General features: G+C 35.6%; 1 protein-coding gene and 1 pseudogene across 1 annotated transcript in view; one reads left to right on the forward strand and one right to left on the reverse strand.

Moving 5' to 3' along the window:
- The window catches only part of CDKL2 (cyclin dependent kinase like 2), a 36,468-nt gene that overhangs the window by 6,332 nt on the left and 13,434 nt on the right, over positions 1-16,702 (forward strand). The window contains exons 3-11 of the mRNA XM_090267383.1: positions 1,245-1,423; positions 2,510-2,622; positions 3,749-3,888; positions 7,953-8,041; positions 10,831-10,966; positions 11,927-12,225; positions 12,898-12,988; positions 16,012-16,135; positions 16,361-16,467. Coding sequence (XP_090123509.1) covers positions 1,245-1,423; positions 2,510-2,622; positions 3,749-3,888; positions 7,953-8,041; positions 10,831-10,966; positions 11,927-12,225; positions 12,898-12,988; positions 16,012-16,135; positions 16,361-16,467 — 1,278 coding nt within the window. The remainder of the gene's footprint in view (positions 1-1,244; positions 1,424-2,509; positions 2,623-3,748; positions 3,889-7,952; positions 8,042-10,830; positions 10,967-11,926; positions 12,226-12,897; positions 12,989-16,011; positions 16,136-16,360; positions 16,468-16,702) is intronic.
- LOC150019957 (U2 spliceosomal RNA) lies at positions 4,192-4,314 on the reverse strand (annotated as a pseudogene).

The raw sequence follows: 16,702 nt of genomic DNA on the forward strand, positions 1-16,702 counted from the left end.
GAGGGGCTAGCCTTCATTCCTTTCCTGTCTTGTTTAAGATCCGCTGTTAGATCTATAAGCTTTCCTATAACCAGAGTTCTGAACTGAGCCTCAGAAAGATTTCCTATCAGCTGGTCCAATAGATCATGTATTTGCTGTCTGGTCAGCTGCGTGATTGGGATCTCTATCATGATTCCTGCCACCCTGACAGTTTGTGTTTAGTATCTTTGTTTCCTGGGTGTGGCTGTCACACCTCCTATGCTATAGGGGGTGGAGCCCCGTGTACTCGTCACTACCTGGTGACCCTTCTCACCACATTGTGGTGCTTTGTGTGGGGGCGGGGATCCAAGATGGATTCCTGCTGTTCACTCTCCACTGAGAGACCGTGAGCCTCCTCTTCTGTCCCCATGCCCTCTGGCCCTCACAGTCAGAGGCAATGGGGGTCTGTCTTCCCCAGCATTAGAATCATGAGCTGATGGGTTTGGTCTGCAGCCAGGGGTGCTCCACAGGCACTTCTTGCCTCCCCTTAAATACGGGTGTCTGTGCTTACTGCGTTCTCGCCGCCTTCGCTGCAGCTGCTGCTGCCAGCACAGCTTGACCTCTCTGCTCTGGCTTCACCCCTCCTACCTGTCCAGATGAGCACCACTTCTTTATAACTTCATATGTTGGACTTCCATGTAGCTTCACTTTCTGGGACTTCTGGTTATGTCTGGTTTTGCAGTAGTTGTATTCCTTCTTAGTTGTGGAGGGAGACGGAGCGTGTCAGTCTAGGCCTTTGTCTTGGCCAGAAGTTCTCTCTGCACTCTTTACTCCTTTTGTTACCTTCACTTGGATTGCCTTTTCATTTCTACATTTATTGAGGCAATGCTTAATATTAAAGGCCTACCCTACAACTCACCCCTTTCATAAAATTCCTCCTTGACCACCCAATCTTCAATTACTGCTTTACTCTCTTAGTCTTGAGAGCAGTTACTAATTAACTGGACAATTGATTTGGTAATAATATATGTATATATTTATATCTATATATATATATATCTCATCTAGTATCTTTGATTGTTTATATAACATTTTAAGCATAAATGTTATGTCTTGCCCAACTGAATTTCAGGTTTTAGAGAACCAGGAACAATTTTATATGTTTTTATCTCTGTTCATTATAGAAACAAAAACAGTGCCCTGAACATGGTAAGGGCTCAAAAAATAATTAACTTGCTTAACTTCAGGTGTCAGTATATGTCATTCTCTATTTTTTTTTGTCTTAGATTATACACAGAGATATCAAGCCAGAGAATATATTAGTCTCCCAGTCTGGCGTTGTCAAGTTATGTGATTTTGGATTTGCACGGACATTGGCAGCTCCTGGGGAGGTTTACACTGATTATGTGGCAACCCGATGGTACAGAGCTCCGGAACTATTGGTTGGTGATGTCAAGTATGGCAAGTAAGAGATCATGGTGGTGGGTGGGGGTGGTTAATATGTTTCTAATATAATAAAAGATTCCTCGATCACTGAAAGGAAGTTTTTAATTTAGGAAACTTTATAAAGTGATTTGTAATTTTAATGCTTCCCCTTTAAATATTCTTGTAAAACAACTTGGGGTGAGTATACTTATTTTAAGGGTAGGGAAATCAAGGTAAGCAAGTGGTCTTTTTTTTTCTTTTAATATAGTGGTTTGGATACAGATATGTTATTTTTCACTTGTAAAGAGAGGTAACATTGATTGGGTAAATCTGACTGTTGAAGTGAGGCAACGTGGGGTGGGCAAGGGTTGGGACAGAAATAATGGAGTAAAATGGTTTCAAAACATAAATTGTTCCATAAATGAATTTGTCAAGAAAGAAGGGACTGTAACTTATACTAATTTTATAGAATTCTTTAAAAAGTATTTTCTATGATTCCTGTTTTCAGAATATACATCATTTAATATTTTCTTGATTACTTTGAGTTCTGATTATACTGCCATACTATAACTTCTATATTGTTTTATAATTGAGCTATGACCTTGAGCAATTTCAAAGTAGTTGTCCTTATGCTACTGATGCCAGCACATTCTTTAAGTTCTTGTGACTGATTTTAAAGACAGTTTTTCAATTTCTTTCCCCCTATTAGCTTTCAGTTCTCCTTCTTGTTACTGTGTGTGTCCCTAATGACCACCTCCTTCTGGTAGTTTTCAGTGTATGGTAGGATAGACTGATTAACTGGTTAGAGTTATGTGTAAACGAAGAGTGAATAGACTCTAAATGGAAACCCAAAAGGCTTATTTTCAGAATAAAGTACAGATAACTGTTGTGATTTTTTAGAAGTCTTTTCTCTCTATGTCACATGATTCAAGTTTCTGGATCTGATTTAAATAAAATTGGGAATTAGTACTTTAAGTTTGTAGGAAAATGCCTTTTTATAGGTAATCTAAGGCTTGTTACTACTATTCTCAATGCCTAGAACACTGAATAGTAATACTCAGAGCAGATTCAGTCACGGTAAACATACTAGGATGCCAGATTTTATACTACGTTGCTTTTCCTTCAGGGCTGTTGATGTGTGGGCCATTGGCTGTCTGGTAACTGAAATGCTCATGGGGGAACCCCTCTTTCCTGGAGATTCTGATATTGATCAGCTCTATCATATTATGATGTGTTTAGGTAAGATTATACATCTGCATTTTAAATTGTAGAGATTTTTTTCTTATATTTTTTGTTTGTATTGATTTTACAAGGTAGGAAGCAAATAGGAAAACTTCATATATACATTCATTCTCAATCTGGCTTTGGTCTGTGTGACATATGGTTTAATCATACTCTTACCCCACCTACTGTTCCCCTTGCCCCTAAAATAAAGGACAAAAGTTATACACATTTCTCTTCACTTTTGCATTCAATAAATCACACAGAGAGAGGATGCAAATGCGCACTTATTACCTATGGGTCAACAAGATTTTGGTATTATATTACTGCACCCTCATCCTTACCTTCATATTGAGAGATACAGAGACTTCAAAGGTAGTTTAGTCTTGCTTCAGATATGACGTTTGTTGTTAGTGCTTTGGATAGAATGTCAAACCTAGACTATCAAAGTCTTTTACATTTGTTGAAATATCAACTTCGTGTTGGGAGATAGAGCTTGGAACAAGGAAATAATGGTAAAACACTTGGGGGCTATTTAACTATTGGATTTTAAGTTTCCAGGTTATAAATTCAATAAACAGTATAATGGTTTTATATATATTTTATGCTCAAGTAGGTATTGAAGTTGAGAAAAAAGATAAAAGTGCTCAAGTCAGACCTTAGACATAGTTACAAAATGAGTTGACCGGAAATTAAATTTTTAAATGTTAGGACTGAGTTATCTAGATTAGATTTTGGCCACGTGAATATTAGTATTTTCATTGTTTTAGTCAGCACTTTTATGCTTTGTTGTTCGAAATGAAGTGCTGGTGGTTATATTTTAAAAATTATGAAATGTTCTCTACCTCTCCTTTTCCTATGCTTCCCCCAGTCTTCAGTACTGTGTTTACTGGCATGTGCACTTTTCAAAATGAGTATGTTGAACTAAGAATGTTCATTTCCTTGAACTGACTTATGTCAAAACCACTGTAAGGACTGCCAGATGCCACTACATTAAGAGCACTGTCTTTGGTTGATTTTGCATGCTGAGAGAGCTCCACTTCCATAAATGGTGTTCAGCTCTTTTTCCTACTCTACATCCTCTGTCTCTGCCATTTCTGTCATGATGTATAATGACAGAGATGTGTGCTATTCTCAAATACAGGTTATCTCATTCCAAGACATCAAGAGCTATTTTATAAAAATCCTGCATTTGCTGGAATAAGGTTGCCTAAAATCAAGGAAATGGAACCCCTTGAAAGACGCTATCCCAAGCTCCCTGAAGTTGTGATAGATTTAGCAAAGGTAATCATACTTTTTCTTTCACTTTCTGACAGGGAATTTATGTTATGGAGACTTGGCCTTTTCTTCTTCTTTTTCTTGTCCAGTTGATTGTTTAGGTCAACAACTTTGTGTGTGGGGAGGGGTGGGAGGTGGTTTCAGAGATAAAGACCTAAAATTTCACTTAAGAAACAATTTAGGATTAGTTATGTAGCATGTTTTAAGTGTGAAAACATCCTCATAATGATATGTTTTTAATGTTTAACATTTAAAATGCAAGCCTTGTTTGAATGGAAAAAAGAAGAAAAACTGGGTAAGAAAATAAAAAAAGAGTAGAGTTGTAGGAAAATAAACTAAAGTATAGGGCATAAGATCGTGACCTGTGGTGTCTTGTTAAACTGATAAGAACAGATACTACACTTGATCTTAGCCAAAAGGCCAAGAAGCGATCTGTGGTATATTTATTGTGAAAGGGCCGTTTGCTTAGCCATTGAATTTGCTGAAGGTAATTTACAAATCATCATTATCTTTGCCTTGTATTTGAGTGAGGAATATTAGGGAGAGTCTCAGTGGAGCAAATCGTCTCTAGAAGTGGACATTTTGGAATTATTAGCTAAAAAATTTTTATTAGGATTGTCCTAAAGTATTGACAAAATAAGTGTCTCTAAGACACCAGGATCACATAACATTTATCGAAGATATTGTTTTGCTTTTTAAAATTTTCTATATAACTCATTAAAAAAGTTTAGTGAGCTTATAACTAATTATAATAAGTTCTTAGAATAATACATTTCTACTTTTCTACATAATCTTTTAATACATGTAAATATTTATCATTGTGATCAGCTTTATGATCTGTATAGAGAGTGATTTAAAGGGAATAAAAATAAAATTATTGTCTAACTTATGTCCCGTATAGTAGAGTCATGTAAGTTTTGAAACCTTTTATTGTAGAAATTTTCAAACAGAAAAGAAAGTAGAAAGAGTAACATTATAATGAACCCTTATATACTTGCCATCTAGCTTGAATAATTAACAACCTCTTGGACTTTCAGTCAAGATAGAGTTGTAGGTAGCTCTTTTTCAGAAGTTTTGACCTATTCTTTCATTTGGGCCATGTCTCCTAGTCTTCTCATTTTGGCAGCCTCCTTGTATTTGTTTATATGTATTAGGTAGAGCTGCTTTGACTCCGTGTCTTGGTAGCATGGCCTAATGTAGTAGGTGTCCTGTAGATAAACACAGTTTGTCTCCTCACACAACCACAGCAAAAATTACAGCTAAACTGCAAAACAACTATCACCCAGAATCATCAGAAAATCAAGCTGTATAGAAGTCTAACAACCAAGGAATTAAAGAAGTCGCATTCATCTAGATGGGTAGAAGGGGTGGAGGTACAGAAATGTGGAAACGTGGAAAGGATAGTCTCACTCCCATGTGTGGTGGATAAAAATCAGGAGGGATACCTCCGGAGCAAGGGATCCAAATCCCACACCAGACCACCCAGTCCAGGGTTCCAGTGCCAGGAAGATGAGTCCCCATAACATCTATCTGTAAAAACCAGTGAGAGTTCGGGTGGCGGAAGGAACTGTGGGATTCTCAGGTGTCTCCTCTTAAAGGGTCTGCAAGGGACTTCAGACTCCCTCCCTCTGGAAGGGCACCAGTGACATATGGGGAGAAACTAAAGTGTGTGGCATCAGGGTGAGTGCTGGGGGACAGCTTCCTCCTGGACAAAACCCCAGAGGCCAGGCAGCGGCCATTGTCCCCTTTCTGAGCCCTCCCCTACACAAAGCCACTGAGCAGTGACACCATATCTGAGACTCCATCAACCTGGTTCACATGGGTTGCCCCACTCTAGTGATTACCTAAGGCTCTGCATTATCCAGATAACTGGTGTGCTTTTCAACAATAGGCCATGCTACTAAGGCAGGGAGTCAAAGCAGCTCTACCTAATATGTAAAAACAAACACAAGGAGGCTGAAAAAATGAGATAAAGAAACATGGCCCAAATGAAAGAACAGAACAAAACTCCAGAAAAAGAACTAAATAAAGTGGAGATAAGCAATCTATCAGATGCAGAGTTCTAAATACTGGTTATTAGGATGCTCAAGGAATTCATTGGGTACTTCAACAGCATAGAAAGAACTCAAGCGGAAATGAAGGTTATACTAAGTGGAATAAAGAAAAATTTACAGGGAACAAACAGTGGAGTGGATGCAGCCAAGCATCAAATTAATGATTTGGAACATAAGGAAGAAAAGAACATTTAATCAGACCAACAAGAAGAACCCCCCCCCCAAAAAAAGAAAGGGTAAAGAGCTTGTAGGACAACTTCAAACATACCAACATTCACATCATAAGGGTGCTGGAAGGAGAAGAGAAAGAGCAAGAAGTTGAAAACTTCTATGAAAAAATATTGAAAGAAAACTTTCCAAATTTGGTGAAGAAATAGACATACAAATCCAGGAAGCACAGAGAGTCTCAAACAAGATGGACACAAAGAGGACCACACCAAGACACATCATAATTAAAATGCCAAAGGTTAAAGATAAAGAGAGAATCTTAAAAGCAGCAAGAGAAAAGCAAATAATTACCTACAAAAGAGTTCCCCTAAGACCATCAAATGATTTCTCAAAAGAAACTTTGCAGGCTAGAAGAGATTAAAAAGAAGTATTCAAAGTGATGAAAAGCAAGAACCTACAACCAAGATTACTCTATCCAGCAAAGTTATCATTTAGAATCAAAGGGCAGATAAAGTGCTTCCCAGACAAGGTAAAGCTAAAGGAGTTCATCATCACCAAGCCATTATTATATGAAATGTTAAAGGGACTTACTTAAGAAAAAGAAGATCAAAACTATGAACAATAACATGGCAATAAACTCACAACTATCAAAAATTGAGTATAAAAAACAACTTAAGCGAACAAGCAGACCAGAAACAGAATTATAGATATGGAGATCATTTGGAGGCTTATCAGTGGGAAGGGGAAGGAGGAGAATGGGAAAAAGGTACAGGGATTAATTAAGAAGTACAAATTGGTAGGTACATAATAGGCTGGGGGTTGTTTGTTAAAAACAGTATCGGAAATGGAGTAGCCAAAGATCTTATATGTATGACCCATGGACATGAAGTAAGGGGGAGATTGTTGGAGGGAATGGGGTGGTCCTGGGTGGAGGGGGACAAAGGGGGAAAAATTGGGACTACTGTAATAGCATAATCAATAAAATATATTAAAAAATAAAAGATAAAAAACAACTTAAAAATTTTTTAAAATCTCTTCACAATCTTCTTTCATCAATAATACACCCTCCTAACCTTTTTATTTTGAGCATTTTGAAGCAAATCTCAGCTATTATCTTTTTTTACCTGTAAATACCTTAGTTACATATAGAAATTTTCTTGTTTTTTTAAAGGCACTTATTCAGTCCCTTTTATTTTTACTGGCATTGAGTGATTTTAATTAATCAGAATAAGATCTGCATTACAATAAAATCATTTATGTAAAGTATCTAGCACAATAATAAGCACAGAGCAGTCCTCTCCCTTCTATTCTGCAAGAGCTTTAAATTTTTAAAATTTACAGTAATTCCTTAATATCATGAAACATCTAATCAATGCTCAAAATTTCATTGATTTTCTCATAATATTTTTATAGTTTAAATTAGGACTCACATGAAGTCTACATACCAAGCAATTAGTTATATCTTTTTAATGTTCTTAATTTATAACTCATCTTCATCTCTCTTTCTCTCTATTTTTTTTTAAACCCTGGCATTTATTTGTTGAAGTAACTAGCTTGTTTGTCCCTTAGAATTTCCTACATAAATATAGTTAAATATGTTCCTCTGTGTCCTGTATTTCTTGTAAGTTCATAATGGAGCTAGAACCGGATCAGAATGTCTGGTGGTCTTTCTTGTCATGATATTAGCTACTGTTGGTGGTCCTTGTCTAGATGTGTGCTTTGTTCTTTATCATTTATTATGGCTGTTTAAAATTCATGGAATATAAAGAGGAATTTTCTATACTTAGAAATTTAAATGTAGGCAGTGTTTTAAAAAGTATGAGATGTATATAATCTTTGGTTTTCCAGAAATGCTTGCATATTGATCCAGAAAAAAGGCCCTTCTGTGCTGAGCTCCTGCACCATGATTTCTTTCACATGGATGGATTTGCTGAGAGGTATGGTACTGACTCATGTTTTCCACATCACCTCAACCCAGAGTTGAAATGAGGTCTCCATAACAGTAACAGACAGCATTTCTCTACCCAGCTACTTTTATAGGATCTCAAATATTTACCACCTTACTTCCATTTACCCTTAGCAGCTATGGAATTTGTAGGAGTGGTCCTCTGTATTCACTCTCTTAGGGCCTTTGGTTTTTCACGAAGCAGTCACTTCCTACTTTTCTTCCTGTCTTCTGTGTGATGACATGCACCACTCAGGTTATTGATTTCTGTGTTGCTACCAGTTGTGTGATGCATCATCTTAGATGCTGATGTGTTTGCAAAGGTGCCGTCTCCTGTTGCTGCCACACTCACACCACACCCTGTCCTATGACACTGCTGATGTGCTGGAGACTTTGGTGTGCCAACCCTATGGGTGCCCGGGCTGTGGGCATGCTCTCCTGTGCTGCTGAGCTGCTGGCATCAGTGCAGCCGAGAACATAAGAAAATAGTGAGATGAGTGGCAAATGACATCACTTTATACTTTTACAAATCTACTTAACACCTAGCTTAGTGAAAGATACCTGAGTTCTTATATTTGCTTCTGCATTCAATTAGTTGTGATGTGTTATGTTGTTTGAAATATATGAAGAAACTGTGACCTCATATAAATATATTGTTGGAAAATGAAATGTTTTAATAACTTTTTTAGAAAGTTGTGGGCATTCTTATTTGACTCTACAGCAAAAACTTCAATGCTATACTAAAACTTGACACTGGTAGTTTTCTTAAATGTTGATTGTGGTACCTGAAACCGTATCATTGAGCTTTGTTACCCTGTCACATTAAAATCCATCTTGTACTGCATTGGCCAGTGTGGCTCAGTTGATTGGAGCATCATCCCATAACCAAAAGGTTGCAGGTTCGATTCCTGGCCAGGGCACGCACATATTGTACCCAGGTTGTAGATTCGATCCCCAGTCCAGGTACATACAATCCTCAGTCTGGGTGTGTACAGAAGGTAACCAGTTGATGTTCCTCTCACATCAGTGTTTCTTTCTCCCTTCCTCTCTTTCTAAAAGCAATGAAAAAAACATCCTTGGGTGAGGATTAATATTTTCTAAGAAATTCATCTTATACTTTGAATAAATCTTTTACCCATGTATACTTTTGTAATATCATACATTAGTCATTTGGAAAATATGGTCTTGCTGTTATGCAAATCTTTAAAATGTTGACATATTTCATTATATAATATCAAAAAGTCACATTCTATCTTAACAAAAGTTTTTAAATATTGGGAATCTGTAAGTTCACAGTAGTGGATACAAGTTTAACAGAGTTGTAATTTTGCATAAAATTTTGAATTTTATCATTGACACAAATATTATCAGTTATTTTCCTTGAAGTGACAAATACCTTCGTTTATTTTTTAAAGAAAACCTCTGTCAGATACGCCAAATCTGAATAACCATAGTTTTTCTGTCAGTCTTTCTTTCAAGTAAAAGTGTTGTCCCATGAAAAAAGAGGCCAGTTTAGTTTGTATCTCAATCATATGGTACTTTTTTTCTTTATATATATACAGGGTGTCCCAAAAAATGTATACACACTTTAAAATAATTATAAAGTCAGAGTTTATTAAAATGCACTTCATTTTCAAAATGTAATAGAATCTACAGACATTATTTAATTGTTTTGTCAGTGCCTGTTTTCAAACTGATGTCCGTTCTGGTCCAGGCACTGCTGACAACATGAAACAGTGGAATCGCAAACATCACAAAACATTTTGTTTGGTATTTGTGTGCATTCTCATTCAATGGCTGCTCTCAATTCAGCGGCTGTTGCAGGTTTCATAGTATAGACTTTGTCTTTTAAGTATCCCCATAAAAAGAAGTCCAGTAGTGTGAGGTCCGGTGAATGCGCAGGGTATTCTATGAAACCTCTTAGTTCAATCCACCTGTTTGGCAAGATTTCATCAAGGTAGGATCTAACATCGTGATGGTAGTGTGGGGGTGCCCCATCCTGCTGTTTTGTGATGTTTGCAATTCCATTGCTTCACGTTGTTAGCAGTGACTGAACCAGAATGGATGTTAGTTTGAAAACAGGCATTGATAAAACAGTTAAATAATGTCTGTAGATTCTGTAACATTTTGAAAATAAAATGTATTTTAATAAACACCAACTTTATAATTATTTAAAGTGTGTATATATATTTTTGGGACATCCTGTATATATTTTTAAAGTGGTGGTTTTCTTAAGACAAGCATTGCACTTCATTGGGCATCAGAAGTGCTTTTTGCATATCCTCATTTTGTCACACAGACAATGAAAAAAACCATGTGTTCAAGGATTTAGATTTAATAAAATGAATACTTTTTTACTGCTTTATCAGGGACATCTTTAAGTAAAACTGGTTATGAAAAAGACAGTGACTGCTAGTGCAATTAGGTGCCACTGCTTCAACTCCTGTTGCAGTGCCAGTAGCTTTATCCACCATTGCTTTTAGTTTTATCCACCATTGCTTTTAGACCATCAGTGCGAATGTTAACACGATGAAAAGGAAGTCATCTTAGTATTAAGCTAAGAATAGCTTTGACTTTTTGAACCTCCTGAAAGGTTATTAGTGATTCCCAGGGGTATATGAACTACTTTTTCAGAACTACTAATCTAGGTCATAATTTTTCTCATTTTAAATGCACATCCTAGTTTAATACCCAATTTTTAATAACAAATATCTTGAAAATCAATTTTTCCTTGATTTATCTCACACAATTTTTTTTATTGACAAATATATTTTTATGTAGGTTTTCTCAGGAACTACAGTTAAAAATACAGAAAGATGCCAGAAATATTTCTTTAGCTAAAAAATCTCAAAGCAGAAAGAAGGAAAAGGAAAAAGATGACTTCTTAGGTGAGGAGAGGAGCACACTTGTGGTACAGGTAAATGTCCATGTTTTAATGTGTATTAAATTTTAATTTTAATATGTCCTTAAGTTTTAGTAGGGAAAAAAATGAAGACTAAAAAAAATCTTCTGAGTGGTGAACAAGTTAACTTTTAACTTCTTTGTAAAAACATATCTTCTCTATAGACATTACCTGTTTAAAAATCTTAACATCATCTAGTGATTGCCTACTGTGTGCCAGACTGTGCAATAGAGCTTCTCAGGAAATCATACTCAGCCAAGAACATTTAGACGCATGTGTACGCACCCACATACAGATATATGGACACAAACACAAACACACCATTTTCACCTTAAATGATAGGAGAGAAAATATCATTATTAGAATTTTATATATAGTATAGCATTTTAAAATTGAGATTTGGATATTAAATTAATTTGAAGTTTACTTTTTCCTGGTATTTTATCCAGAATTGGTCCTTGGTAAGGTAATTCAAACCCATTACTAACCCACTCCCAGTTTTTCAAGTGAACCAAGAGGAGAGACTTTTCAATTTTGTGTTCCCTGATTCTAAATATGTAAGAACAAAAGTGGGCATGCTTCGTTCTTCTTACAAGTTTTTTTTCCCACTGAAATATATATAAATTAGATATGTATATAGCATAAATCTGATATATACATGGTGGGGCAAAAGTAGGTTTACAGTACACGGACCAATTTATTCTTTTGTTTTATTTTCCATAGGAATGCTGTAAACCTATTTTTGCCCCACCCTGTACACATCAGAGTTAGTGTGAATGCATTTCCATTCAAAATAAATGTCTTACCAAGAATCTTGGGTTTAATTTTAACTTCATAGGTAGAATAAAGAAAACAGGGGCACAAAAAGGTGATATCTATGGAATTCTGCTTTAGTTGACAAGTACTTTATACATAGAGGTGATTTTTCATTCTTTTCAGATCATTAATGTTATTAACATTTTTATCAATGGTCAGGATTCCAATGCTGATCCCAAAATTAAGGATTCTAGAGTATTTAAAATAAAAGGGTCAAAAATTGATGAAGAAAAAGTTGAAAAAATCAGTCGAGCTTCAAATGCCAGCTGTCTCCATGACAACAGGACTAGCCACATCAAAACAGTGCCTTCAACAAGCCTCAGAGATTGCAGCAATGGCAGTGTGGACCATATGCGGAATCCCAGCATGGCGATTCCCCCACTTACACACAGTCTTTCTGCAGTAGCTCCTGGTCTTAATTCTGGAATGGGAACTATGCCAGGACTTCAGAGTTACAGGTATGAAATTAAGAAAATATGGGTTGGGTGGGGGAGAGAAATTAGGGGAAAAGGGGACAACTGTAATTGAAAAACCAAAATTAAAAAAAAAAAAAAAAAAGGAAAAAAAATTAAGAAAATAAGAACAAATGGTTATGTAGGGATATATTTGCAAATTTTAAGTGATTGTCAATTCAGCTCCATTGTGTTACTCTCAGGCTTCTGGATGCCATTCATTCTTGTCAGGTTGCTGTTTCAAAAGACTTTTTGGCCTATTTAATGAAAATTATTAGCATTTGGTAAAAAAATTAACATGAGTCCTAAGAAAGTAGGGTTGTATTGTTTAAGATGAAGAGACTCTACATCTATTTAGTCTAATAATATGGAAGGAAGTTGTCGAAATAGAAGACATAATTGGTTTTGAAGGTCTGTTGCTGCATGGTATGGCTATAGGCGTTTAGTGGTAGAAACGGGAAATTTTGCTGAAAGAAGGTAATTTATTTGGTTGGAGAGACATGACTGTAGCAGTAAAGGACAGAAGGTTTCACCAGATCTGTGTGCATAGTATATTTATGAATAAGCATTAACTTCTGATTAAATTGCATGTCGCTTGGTGCTATGTAATTTGGTTTTGTGCTTGAAAAAATAATTACTGCTGGTTCTAACTTAATTTTTTTGCTATTGTTGTTACAGAGTGGATGAGAAAACCAAGAAGTATTATATTCCATTTGTTAAGCCAAACAAACATTCTCCAGGCATTTATAATATAAATGTGACCACATCAGTAAGTAAACTTTTCTCAGTGGTAGAAAAGCAAGCAAAGTCATTTCTAGACTTTTGGTAATATTAAATATGATAGTGAAGAACTGACCATTTTATTTGGAGACAGGTGATTAAGTGGAACCTTAATTATGCATATATCTTTCTAGCCTGCCATAATGCTAAATGTGAAAGTCTTAAAGTTTAAATAAGTTTTGAAAAGTATTATAAGCCTGGAAGTTAAAATATAAGATGTTATTAAAATGACATCTATTTTAATTCCTTACGTAATAGTAAATTTTCTTAGCCTAATGCTTGGTGACCAATTCTTTTTTTAGAGTAGAGAAGATAAATTGTCTCATCTCACCAATAGGTTTTTGGTGAAAGTATTCCATTTCTTCATTTAACATATTCATTGATTATCTATTATGTATAATACACTGGAGATGAATAAGTCAATCTTTCTCTTCAAGAAGCTCATGGTCAAGTAGAAGGTCAGCAAATTAAATCATAGTGTCAGATTGTAACAGTAGAAGCATGTACAAGGTTCGTAGGTTTTCTGAAGCTTCAAAGGAACATTATTGGGCTCAAGATAGCTTCTTTTTTATTTTTTAAAAAGACTTTATTTACTTATTTTTTAGAGGGGGAAGGGAGGGAGAAAGAGAGGAAGAGAAACAGCAGTGTGTGAGATTTACATTGATTGGTTCCTCTCCCACGCCCCCAACTGGAGACCTGGCCAGCAGCCCAGGCATGTTCCCTGACTGGGAATCAAACCAGCAACTTTTTGGTTCGCAGGCCAGAGCTCAATCCACTGAGCCACACCAGCCAGGGAAAGATAGCTTCTTATTACAGTTAAATCATTATCACGCTTCCATTCAAAACCGTCCATAAGCTTCTCTTCTCTGAGTAAAGACCCAAGTCCCTGAATGATTCACTCCCCATCCCTCTATCCCATTCACAGCTACTCTCTTTTGTGATCAATCTATTCCAACCACACTGATTTCCTTGTTATTCCTGGAACATGACCAGACATACTCCCACATTTAGGCTTTTGCACTTGCTGTTTCCTCTGTTTTAGAGCATTCTTTTCCCAGATAATCTAAAAAATTTGCTTTTTTCTCTTTCTTGGCTTACATGAAACAATTACATAATACTGTGCTCTTCCCTAATATTATAACTCATTTTGTCTCCCATTACTTTCTGTCCCTCACCTTGCTTAATTTTTTTCTAGTATATATTCTTGACTCTTATTCATATATTGTCTGTCTCTCCCCAAAATGTAAGTTTCCAAGGCAGGAATTTGTGCTTTGTTTTCTCACTTCTCTACTCCACACCTAGAAGAGTGTCTAGCTCATTGAAACTGCTTAAGAAATATGAATGAATTCTGCCAGAGAAAAGGAGGTTTGGACATATTCCCAAAAGCGTATTTTTCTCTCACAAATGTTTCTTCTCTACTTTCTGATTATCCCCAGGGCTGAAAAATATATCCTTTCCTTTCATCTCTCATTGTATTTGTTTATCTTTTAATTTTTCTTAGTCTACAATTTCTGTACCCATAGTACATTCTTAGACATACCCTACCTTTTGATTTCTTTGTGGATATTTTGTTTTACATTCCTGGTCTGCTTTGGAAGATTATTTTGCTCAGCAAGGCTTTTCAAAATAGCTGGCTCAATACCATTTTTCTGGAATGATACCACCCACCTTTCAGGTATTGCATAACCAATGCTGGCTAGTAATTTTAGATCTTATTTCTGTTCATCCTTCTTTGGAAGAGGCAATCAAAAAAAGAGGTAAAGATCAGTGGGGAGAAGACCCACTGGAAAATTAATGGAGGCAGAGCTAAGCCTAAACTTTCCTCTACTTCTAGGTTGAAGATTGATACCTCTCTCCCATGCTTCATTCCCTAGTTCTGAGATGTGAATAAATATGTATTATTATAAACATCTTTTATCTATTTTATTTGCCACTCCTTGAGTATGTAAATCTAGTAGTTTGGACTCATTATTTTTTTTGTATTTGCAGGTAGTTTTTTTGAATTAATTATTTTTATTTTGTAGCTGATTTGAACCAAGAGTCTTAACACTTATTCTATTAAAAGAGCAAACAGAAACATCCAAAAGAAAGAAACTCAAAAGCTTACTTCAGGACTTCTGAAGACTTTCCAGGAGACAGAGTGGCATAATCCACAGAACATTAAACTTGAGACATCAAGGAACCTCAATGGTTAATGCTATCATTATATGTGTTTGTGTGTGTGTTTCATTATATATACATATGTACATGCACAGACATATATGATTTCATTATTTTACGTATTTTTTCTTTTAGCAAATCACACACTCTTTCTATGTATCATCTGTTTTGAAAATGTGGGAGAGAGTATAGAGTTTCTGTTATTCTCAAATCAAACAGATTGGGAAAATGTCAAATTCATAAAGGTGCAGAGTTGAAGGGCTACTGCTATTCTTCACTTTATTATTTTTTTCAGACTTTATCAATCAACTATGTAGTAATAATACTAAAAAAGATGAGAAAAATAATTGAAACTGTAGGAGATGGTATAATGTGCTAACACTGAGGAGCAAGACAAGGACAAATTTTAAAAAGGCTTAACAAGATTATATTGGGAAAGCAAAAAATAAATTAGAACATGTGATATACATGGCAAGATGAACTGTTCAAAATTAAACAACTCTATGCTAAAAAGCTCAGCAGGTGTCATAAGGCCTCACCTTGCTGGCCTGGTGCCCATTTTTTAACTTTTTACTAATTGCCAGTACTTAATTGAAGGTTGATAGAGGGAGAAGGAGAAACTCATATCAGCCAGTAATCCACTTGTTAGCAATTTTAATAGATTTACTGAGGAAGAAGTTTGAAATAAATGGATGAAATTGTTTTGCGTGTCATTGCTGTTCTTCAAATTTTGTATTATTCTAGACCTTCAATTGCATAAGTTTTAGGGTATGAATACAGTAGTTACAAAAAGGACAAGTCCAGCTTACCTAGAAGCTAATTCATTTGTGTTAATCATTCTAATGATACTAGGTCACTTGTGAAAAGAGCCTACCTCAGGCAAATAAGAAAAGAAGAGAATATTCAAAGACAGATGTCCGTTTTCCTGAATTAAACTATAATCATCTCCCTGAACTAAGAGCCTTGGAAGGCATAGGTATGTTTATAAAGCTTTTGCTTTTTTAGCCCTTTTGTTTGTATTATTTAAAATGGATGTTAAAATGAACAGAATATTAAAAATTATTGTAACTTTACATATTTAAGTATGTAAATATGTACAAATTTATGTACAATAAGTACATACAGAGGGACATATATAGAATGTGAAAAACTAATAAAAATATCTAATTTTTACACCATGTTTATGGTTATTTTTATTCAGCCCGAAATTCCAGGCTAATAAGGAGAGAGAACAAAAATCTTTCAGAATCTCGAATCCCTTCTCTGGCTGCTATTGACTTGCATGCCCCCAGTGTTGCATTGCCTCAGGTACAGAAATACTCCTTGCATGTTGGGTGGAACTCGGGCCTCTCTCATACTTCCTTTTAAAGTATCTTAGGGAGAATTTGCTTTTAAGGATTGGGAGAGTTTGTTGGTGGGATTTATAAAATTTTATTTCATGATTCATTGAACTTAGCACCTTCATTATATGTATGTTTATATAAACACTTCCCAGCTTACAGTGATCAATATTTTATGATTAAAAGTGTGTGTGTGTGTGTAG

This window comes from Furipterus horrens, unplaced genomic scaffold (genome assembly GCF_987537825.1).
Source record: "Furipterus horrens unplaced genomic scaffold, mFurHor1.1.pri manual_scaffold_2, whole genome shotgun sequence".
Classification (NCBI taxonomy): Eukaryota; Metazoa; Chordata; class Mammalia; order Chiroptera; family Furipteridae; genus Furipterus; species Furipterus horrens.